At 37.4% G+C, this 10,086-nt stretch overlaps 1 protein-coding gene across 3 annotated transcripts in view; it reads left to right on the top strand.

Moving 5' to 3' along the window:
* The window catches only part of dpf1 (D4, zinc and double PHD fingers family 1), a 91,647-nt gene that overhangs the window by 15,811 nt on the left and 65,750 nt on the right, over window positions 1–10,086 (top strand). For all 3 annotated transcript variants that reach the window (XR_001481678.1, XM_015390140.1, XM_015390141.1), the window contains exons 2-3: window positions 9,022–9,051; window positions 9,441–9,601. Coding sequence is in view for 2 of the 3 variants with exons in the window: in XM_015390140.1 (XP_015245626.1) it covers window positions 9,022–9,051; window positions 9,441–9,601 (191 nt within the window). In the remaining variant the exon portion in view is untranslated. The remainder of the gene's footprint in view (window positions 1–9,021; window positions 9,052–9,440; window positions 9,602–10,086) is intronic.

Genomic DNA, 10,086 nt, shown 5'->3' with positions numbered 1-10,086 from the left:
GTACTATTCCTTTAAATGATTGGTGCTGATATCGTATCAGATCAATATCTGTGCCACTCAACATTCAAAGCTGTTTTCATCAGAAATTTTTATTAGGGCACCTCTAATTTGCACATCTTGATATTAACGTTTTCCTTCATTCTTCTTTGAAAATAGCTCAAGTTTATAAAAAAAAACAAAATGGACGGAGGGCTTCTGTAGTCAGATTTTTCACTCGCGACAGATTCTTAACTAAAACAGGGTCAGGACTTTGACTGGGCCATTCTATCTCACTAATATGCTTTCATCAAATCAATTGTTTGTAAAGGATTGTTTGCCTCAGTCTTCAGTATTTTGCAGCCTATATAAGGTTTTTCTTACAGAGCTGATAGGGCTTTATGAAATGCCTTGAAAATCTTATCTCATGTTTTTCAAATCAAATGTAAGTAATCTCTTTGTTTCTTTCTCTCTTTGTTTTTCCTACCAGAGTTTTATAATAAAAGACATATATCGCTTACAAAAACGAATATGAGATGAAATTCCAGCTGTGCAACATGCATGTAAAATAATTATGTTTCACAACAAACAATAAAAGTAAAACACATGAACTGGTGGCAGCCTGCGTTATTACACAGTGAGATAGTTAATCAGTTATGGTCATCTATATATAAGGACAAAAAGTGATGAACTGATGTCACAGAACTATGGAAGCCAAAAGGAGTTGTCTGTTAAAAATGTTCCAAACATTAAATCTTCATAAACAAAAAAAATTAGTATCTCCATCAATCTTCCCATCAACCTTTCCCCTGCTGAGGAAAAGCATCCCCACAGCATGATGCTGCCCCCACTAGGTCTGACTGTAGGTATGACGTTTTCCCGAGTGATAAATTGGTTTGCTTCCTTCAGTAATGACTTTCCTCTCACCACTCTTTCATAAAGGCCAGATGTGTCGAGTGCATAACTTATGATTGTCCTGTAAACAGAATCTCTGCAGCTCCTGTTGCCATGGATCTGTGGTCTGATTTTATGATTAAATCTACTCTAACTTGTCAGCTGAGTAGGAAAGCCACGTCTCGATAGGTTTCCAGTTGTGCCAAATGCTTTCAATTTCAGCCCTGATCTTCCTGCTGTGTTAATAACGGACTGCTGAGGACTTCATTGAACAGCTGGATTTCCAGGAATATTTAATTACACAGTGGTCTAATCTGTTTCTGAATTAGGTGAATGTGATGGCGTTACTGGAGTTCTATTAGGGCAGCGCAGTAAAAGGGGGCCAAACCCAGATGCAAACCTTATTTTCTGATACGTATTCTTTTTGTATTCAAAGGAAGTACCGCTTTATAGTTATGTGTTACTCTGTGAGGGTGAAATGCATTAAATACCCCAAAACAAATTCAAGTTTAGGGTTTTTTATGTAAAGAAAATGAAAAACATTGGCAAGAATACGCTAACAAGACCCTGTGCAGTAGAGGTTAGAACGATATATCGGTTGGCCAATATTTTGGTTTGATATTAGCATTTTTTCTAGCATCGGTTGATACTTGCATGAGTTCATGCATGCCATGCTTTGAGATCATGTGCGTTGCTGCTCCCTCTATGTGCTGTTAGATTAAAAAAAAAATTTTTTTTTGTTATCAATGGTGTATTATCATGCAAATGAGGGAAGAAAAAAGCAAAAAAGCTTAAAGAACAAGTTTCCTAAAACAGTCAGCAGTAGGGCTGGGAAATTAATTACATTTGCAATATATTTGCAATTTAGAAAATTGCAATTTTCAAATTGCAGAGGCACTCAATTTTAGTCATAATACATTTAACAAGAGTAAGACACTAAATTTGTCCTTCCAGCCCTTTAGGTGGCAGAGAGAGTTGCAACTAGCACCTAGATTAATACATTATAGTAGAAATAAGCACTAGTTTGTGCAAATCTTTATAGTAAAGTCCTGCAACACTGGATTCTGGACAAGTAGACTTTCTTTTTCTTTTTTTTCTTCTTTTTTTTTCCATGTTAAAGGTATTTAATACTTCTCCAGCCAATTAAACCAAACTACACAGAAAGTAGACAACGTAAACAGACTGGAACAACTAATATTCAGCTGCATAGAAATCAATAAGAATTAAAACTATTTCTGAAATTAATTCACATAAGCAATTACCTAAAATATAAACATTTTAATAGTTGTGTAGAGATTAATTTAAGGTTTTCATGAAAGCATTTGAAACTAGGGATGCACGATATAATCTGCCCCCTACCGGTATCGGACTGTATCGGCCTTAAAACTGAATATCGGACATCGGCCACCCCACCGATATTTAACCCGATATTTGATCAGCTTCTGAGTTTCTAAAGTCTTCCTCAAAAACGTCTTTTTTACAGACTTAAAAGCTTCTAAAGACGAGGGAAAAAATATTGATACATTAAAATATCACAATATCTTCATATGCTGATATATTGCCATTTAAAAACACCATATCAATCTCTTTTACTAATGAAATATTGCTATATGTCATCGTTATGCTACGAAATCCCCCGAAAATTCATGAAATTTTGCCATATTTTTATATGTTGATATATTGACGCGGTATTGATCTGTTTTACTAACAAAATCTCACAAGAATTTGCAAAATATCACGAGAGTTTGTAACAGAACGATGAAATTTCACGAGATTTTGAAAGTAAAATAGATCGATACCGCGTTTTTAAAAATTGATATCAGCATATGAAAATATATTTGAGTATATTATTTTTCAAAGTGTCAGAAATGGATAACAAAACTGCTATTTTCAATGACTACTTATTTTTGTCCAGCTTTAACATCAGTATTGATATCGGTTATGGGCTACATGAGTTTTAAAATATCGGCATATCGGATATCGGCCAAAATCCCAATATCGTGCATCCCTATTTTAAACCTTTACTTTACTGTACTTACAAGTAGACTTTCAAGGTAGTGAAATAACTGAAACGCTGGAGTAAAATATCAACATGTCTTAGTCCAAGGGATTGTCAAAATAAAATAGCAATATTGGTTGAAAATAATTGCAATTTAGATTTTTTCGCAAAGTCATTCAGCCCTAGTCAGCAGGTATAGATCAGTTAGACTGTTTTCAAAATAAAAGGTATCGGCCTTAAAGCACCTGTTTTAGTGGAATTCTCCTGTCGGGTATATCTGGATGTAAAACAGCCACTTTTAAGCAGAACAGATAAGATCATCTGAAAATCTTCAGACTGGATTTCACATCACATACGCCTCCTTCAGCCATGAGCCTTTTTGAAAGCGTTATTTGCGTATCAGCTGCAGCCCCTTTAGGATTCAAGCTGCCCCCTTGTTGCGCTAAGAATAGCTTTATGCCTCTGCAATTCAGGTTGATGCTATTTAGCAAACCGTCCGGCACGACGAGGGAATGTTTGCTGATCTTGCTCGCTCAGCGGTTCGGCCTCAGATCTGGATGAATTTTTGAGATAACTCTAAAGGCTTGAGTTGATTATTTTTCTCATCATAATTCAAACTCTAAAGAAACTGAATTATTTGCTCAGTAGTCGAGTTCGATTAGATGAGATTCTCTCCTCTGCATCGTGTCCTAACTTTCTCTGCTCTTTTTGCACATCTGCCTCACCGGCTCCTATTGAAGCCTCCACACAGGCAGTCAGGCAACTTCTCCAATCTCAGTATAATGAGTTTGGAGGGACTGGAATTGAAAGACGCCATTTTCTTCAGCTGTCACCTTATTATTGAGCTGGGGTGGGGCGGCTGTGGGGTGGTTGAGTTATGCCAGCTTCTCTGAAGGCAGCAGGGGGGGAGAGATGGAGGTGAAGGAAGCCTGGAGGAGGGATGCAGAGGGAGGAGGGAAGCACCAGGAGCTGAGGAGTGAACGGTTTTGCATTTGGAATATGTCTGCCTGGTTTTTCCATTTGGTCACTAAAGCCCCCTTGAAGTCCACGTCTCTCATCCATGAGGATACTCTTTGTACTTCCAATCGCAGCACGTTTTGATGCTTGTGTTTGTGCAACGTTTGAGCACCTCTGTCTGTTAGACTTTCTTCATCCTGGATATTAGTATTTATATCCAAACAGCAGGCATGATTATTTGCACCTCTCTATATTCACTGTCCCTCGTTTTAATGAGCTCCTGCTAGATGATATATATTCAGTGATTTTGAGGATGCCTGCTATCCAAAGCTCCTAATATTATGCTAAAGAATGTCTCCTTGGCTGGGAGGAAATAAAAACTGGATAAAGGTGGAAAAAAAAGAAAAGATTTTGGTGACGGACCTCCAACCTGCCCAGAATACGTGATTCTTTTCTGGGTGCTGACAGCTACTATTTCTGTCAAAAAGCACTTTCTCTCTTTGGGAAAAGGCGTGCTTGCTCACTTGGTGGACCTCAGCTCACTCTGCAGTCCAGTCACATCCTTTAATGCCATGTGTCCAGCTATGACCCACAACGTTGCAGATTTAGTTTTGAGAGATTTTGATGTTGTGATGCTCGGCCTGTCAGGACGCTCCAGCATCTGTGTGGACCTCCACCCAGGACTGCTGATTCTAACAACACGTCACAATCTTTCTTAGTCTTCTGATTTGGATTATATGTTCTGGATTGTGTCGTGAATCGCAGTCTGAATGAAATAATAAACCATGCCAGTGAGGTGTAAGAAGCCTCCGAGTTGTTTTTTTTTTTGTTTGCTTTTTTTCTGTTAATTAGCAAAAATCTAAAAATATGAAAGGTGTTTCTCAGTTTTGGGCTTCAGGCTCAGAGGGAAATGATTAGATTTTCATAAAGATTAACTCTGATTTGCGATTTGCCTTTTGAATCCTTTATTTTTCTGCTTCAGGGCAAAAATGTTGCTTTGTTATTAAGAAAAAATTGAAACACTAAATAAAAAATTTTTCAGTAATGATAATAATGATGAAATTGATACAATTTTAGCATAACAGTTTTGATAAAATGCTTCAAAACAAGAAGTTTTAAATTTTTTTCCAAATTGATAGATGTATTTTATTTATGTTTTATAATAAAAATGATCTGATTATCTTTTGGGAGATTTCATACTGGCTACTGGAAATAAACTTTGTGGATAAAAACAGCTTTAAATCGAAATTTGCTGCGACTGTGGATGATTTTTAAGGCTTAACCGTAAAATGAAGAATTTAAAATCCTGTCTTTTTATTTGTAGAACCTTAAACTGCTTAAAACACACATTTGTAGCCACAGCTTCTGTGATCCTGCGTTGCCAGCAAAGTCTGAAGCGTTTCCATAACCTCCATCAAATTCTTGTATTTCCTGAAATGTCGCATAGAGTGACGTCACATTGCTAATGTGCCACGAAGCTAAACCACGACAAAGCTTAAAACAAAAGAAAAAAACTTGATAATATTGGTAAACGTGGCAAAATGTGAAAGCTTCTGCTTTTGGATCATTGCATATATTGACTCCAGTTGACGAATTGTTTATCCAGCCTCTGGAAAGAAAAAGAAAATCACTGTTTCCATGGCAACGGCAAGATAACTACAAACCCTATTTTTGTAACGAAACTACCAGGTTGTAGTTTCTTAATAAATTCACAGGAAGAACCGTTCGGGAAAAATATCTTCTGTACTAAAAATGAGAATAGCCAAACTAACAAAAACCTAAAAATATATTTCTGATATAGAGAGTTTGAGTGCATGGCACTTTTCTAATTAGCCAATAGCAGCCCACCACAGTGATGACCGCCCTTTGAGTTGAATTCATTCACCTTCTGTCTAATCCTGAATCTGAGCAGCTTTATCGGTGTAGATGCATTAGACCTCCATTTATAAACAACAGTAAGTACATATACAATGAAATAATATGCAATGAAAAAGAAAAGAAGGGAGATTTTTATTGTGAATCTGTGTATTTTATTTCCGAGCTGCACAGCATAAACTGATCAGGCTGTTTAGGGTTCATTGGGGTTCAAAACAGTTTTCACTTGGATCAAACTGAAACAAGAAGTGTTAATTACAGGGACTAGGGCTGCAAATAAGGATTATTTTGCAAATCAATTCATCTGATTATTAGTTTTTTCGATTAATCAAATAATAATTGGATAGACAAAGATTTTTTTTTTTTTACAAATTTAAACTAGGTGAAACTAAAACTTTTCCGCTTAAAGAGTTCAGGACTGAGCATATTGACTATCAATTTCTAAAAATCTGTTTTTATATATATATTTTTTATTTTTGATCAATTACTAAATTAGTTGACGATTATTCAAATAATAGATTAATCACCATTAATCCGATTAGTTGTTTCAGCCCTAAAAGGGATTTAAATCAGTTCGGAAAATGAAATATTTCCTGTACAATAACAACAAAGCCTAATTTAATTCCTATATATGTTTAAAGTTGACCAACAGTTCAGTTATCAGAAATCAGTGATAGAGGCAGCATAGATTGGCCTCGTGTTTAGAAAGCACAGCTTTTATTACTTGGTGCAACCATAAAGGTTGGAGGTTTAAATCTCAGATTACTACAGTCCCTAAAATAAAATAGTTAGATAAAAATATATATTACACATAAGCCAGGGGTAGGCGATGTCGCTCCTGGAGTACCACTGCCCTGCAGCTTCTGCATGCATCCCTTCTTCAACACGTTTGAATGAAATGAAAGGTTAAAGGTCAGGCCTCTGCTAAACTCACTGACATGCCAGGGAGGGAATTTGGCCTTTTGTTTCAGGTGTGTTCAAGCAGGGATGTGTGCAAAAACTTCAGGACAGTGGTGCTCAAGGATATAAAATAGATTTATTAAGTAAGAAGTAATATATATATAGAGTTTATTTAGTACCTTAAGTACACTGCTTTCACAACTGTAAAAGAATCAGCATTTCAAGTTACTATAACATAGAATTCAAACTTTGGCAAACTTAAAAGGGAAACTTAAATTGATTAAGTTAAAGGTCTAGTGGTGGATGTTCTTTTTATGGGTGGATCATCAAAATAATTGGTCCTCCTAATTTTCAATCATTCTGGTGATATGTTTACATAAGGCCGTCCCACCTGCTCGCTCCCATTTTCACTTAACGGTGGTGAGTCTGACATACAGTAGTGGAAAAATTGCAAATCTTTTGGAAAGTAAGCTTGTATGAGTGATGCAAACAGCAGCTTTTAAACAGAGCGTGCACGAGGAGAAATAGGCTCATGCACGCCCTCTCACGCGTTAAATAAGCCTTCCCTCTCAGGAGCAGGCACAGTGCTTGTGCATTTTTTTTTTTAAGTGGAGAGGACAGGTCTTTTAAAAAAATTCACGAAAATCCTCAATTATAGTCCTAAACTTAAACATTTCCTGCAGTTTGTTGCCTTAACATTTTAAGTTCTGCCAACTTTTTCTTGTTCAAGCATGTTTTTTTCAGCAAAAAGCACCCTGTAAGCACTAATAATAAAACACTAGCAGCAGTAGTGCAGCCAGTTGCTGATACAGATAATTTGGAAACACCCACTGCAAAAAATCTAAATCTGGATAAGTCATTTTTTCTTAAAATAAGTGCATTTGTTCTTGAATTGTGGAGGTAAAAGACACATTTTGCCAATTGGAACAAGACAATTTACATTTAAAATAAGAAAACACAATTGCATTGTCTTATTTCAGGTGCATATTATCTAATTATCTTATTTTAAGAGTAAAATTACTCATTCCATTGGCAAACTATCTCATTTACCCACTCAAATTAAGAGTCAATACACTTAATTTAAGAAATTTGTACTTATTTCTAGATCGTTTTTGCAGAGCTGAGCTGATACACAGGATCCTCATGCTTCTTTGTTGATTGCATGTCAAAATATTTCTTGAACTCTTTAGCAAGCTCCTACAGCAGGCATTCCTTTGTGTTTAACAAGTTAGTTATTCCTTGGAGCACATTCTTCTCGCTTTTGTTCCCTTAAAGAATAAATAAACTTTTTGTGTTTGTTTTTTTCCCCTATGATTCAGTTTCTGCTGCTATCACAGATACAGAGCCGTGAAAAAATATTTCCCCCTGTTGTACGTTCTTCTGTTTAGGCCGTTTCGTCATGTTTAATGTTTCAGATTATTGAAGCAATTTAAAAGTCTGTCATAGATAACAAGAGTAAATAAAAACCAGTTTTTAAATCATTCATTTCATTTATTATTAAGAGGAAAAAGTCATCTAATCTAGCCTGGCTCGTCCACACTGACGTAAAATAATGAAAAATAAATGAAAAATAAATTCTAGCTCTGTCAGGTTTAGGTGGGGGGTACATTTTAGACTTAAGGCGAGTTTTATTCTCCTTAAGGAATTAAATCATTATCTGCAGACTTATTTTCTGTTATTTTTTGTACAATATTAAGATCTTACACCTTAAATTGTGACAAAAACAAGTAAAAAACAAACAAAGCACCATTCAAAAACACTAACCACATTCATTTGTCTCCCAAAATGCCATAGAAATCTCTCATCCTCATTCCTTTCAGGTTTTCTTTATAACTTTTACCACACCCTGAGCAGCCAAATATAGTTTTTTTTTTACACATCCACATCTGCAGTGAAATCTTTTTGTGTAAAAATCAATCAGTCAGTCTTTTTCTTTGGCGATGGCACAAGAAAAAGTTCAAAAATGTGAACAAATTGCTACCAGCAGCTTCTCTGTTCTATTTTTTGTGAGGCCGCTTTTGGCTCTGCTTCTGCACTGTAACACAGTGAGTGTGTGTGTGTGTGTGGTTTTTGTGTGTCCTGTATCTACAGTCTGTGTAGCTGAGTGACCTTGATGTCTGCACTCAGCAGGAAGACACTGGAGAGGAGTGATTAACAGGAGAGGGAGAAAAAAAAAGAGAGAAGTGCGAAGAATAATGAAATAAAATAAAAAAAAAAGAGGAAAGAAGTACAGAGAGAGGGAGGGTGTGAAAGTTAAACATGGAAAGCAACATTTCAATGAGGGGGGGAAAGAAAGTGAAGGCGAAGTGTTGGAAAGCTAAACAAAATGTGGAGAAAATTGGGGTGGGGTGAACTGAGTGACTCACCACACATCTGTTGTGTTTTTTTCTTCTTCTTTTTCTTCTGCCTTCCCCCTGCAGGCAATCTGGAGGTGCAGTCATCAAGAACAGGTAGGTGGAGAGGGGGTGGGGGGGATATTACAGTGAATGTTAATCAAACTCTCACTTCTACGGGTGAGAAAATACAGCAGTGTGGAGGAGAACTACTGTGCAGTAGAGTTTTACTGTACGAGAATGGAAGTGTTGGTTGTAGCTGCCAGCTTGTCTGCAGATAGGACTGGACATCTCCACGGCAACCCCTTTGACTTACACACATGCTCTCTATAGGTGCAACATGAAGCCTGAGCACACACACATATATGAACCTGTCCTCTGCATGTTCCTGAAAGTCATGGTCAAACTCTTCCTGTTTGTTAAAAAAAAATTATGGTGTGTTTCTTCCTTTTCCCTCACCTGTGAACTCCCCCCTTCACCTCCCCTCTCTCTGTGTTGGCTGTCAGCCTCGGAGAGGAGTTTTATAAGGAGGCCATTGAACACTGTCGCAGCTACAATGCACGTCTGTGTGCGGAGCGCTCCATGCGGCTCCCCTTCTTGGACTCCCAGACCGGCGTGGCTCAGAGCAACTGCTACATCTGGATGGAGAAGAACCACCGTGGACCAGGTGTGTATGAGTGTGTGTAAGCGTTCCTCATGTATGTTGCCTGTTGCTTTGCAGACATTTTTACACCCAGTCCTACAAAATAATAATACTCTTAATAATACTCTTAAACCTAATAACTTACCTGGGCATTCAGAAAAGGAGAAAACGGTTTTATAAACACTTGTTTTGAAGAGTCCGGGTACTCCGGCTTCCTCCCACAGTCCAAAAACATGACTGTAAGGTTAATTGGCTTCTCTAAATTCTCCTTAGGTGTGAGTGTGAATGGTTGGTTGAGCTGCTTGTCTCTGTGTTACCCTGCAATGGACTGGCGACCTGTCCAGGGTGGACCCTGCTTCTCGCCCGTAGACAGCTGGAGATAGGCACCAGTACCCCACGAGACCCCAGCTGTGATAAAGTGTGATGGAAAATGGATGGATGGATGGATGGATGGATGGATGGATGGATGGATGGATGGATGGATGGATGGATGGATGGATGGATGGATG

Source organism: Cyprinodon variegatus, unplaced genomic scaffold (genome assembly GCF_000732505.1).
Source record: "Cyprinodon variegatus isolate N-32 unplaced genomic scaffold, C_variegatus-1.0 Scaffold486, whole genome shotgun sequence".
NCBI classification, from domain to species: domain Eukaryota; kingdom Metazoa; phylum Chordata; class Actinopteri; order Cyprinodontiformes; family Cyprinodontidae; genus Cyprinodon; species Cyprinodon variegatus.
This window is presented reverse-complemented; position numbering and strand designations above follow the sequence as displayed.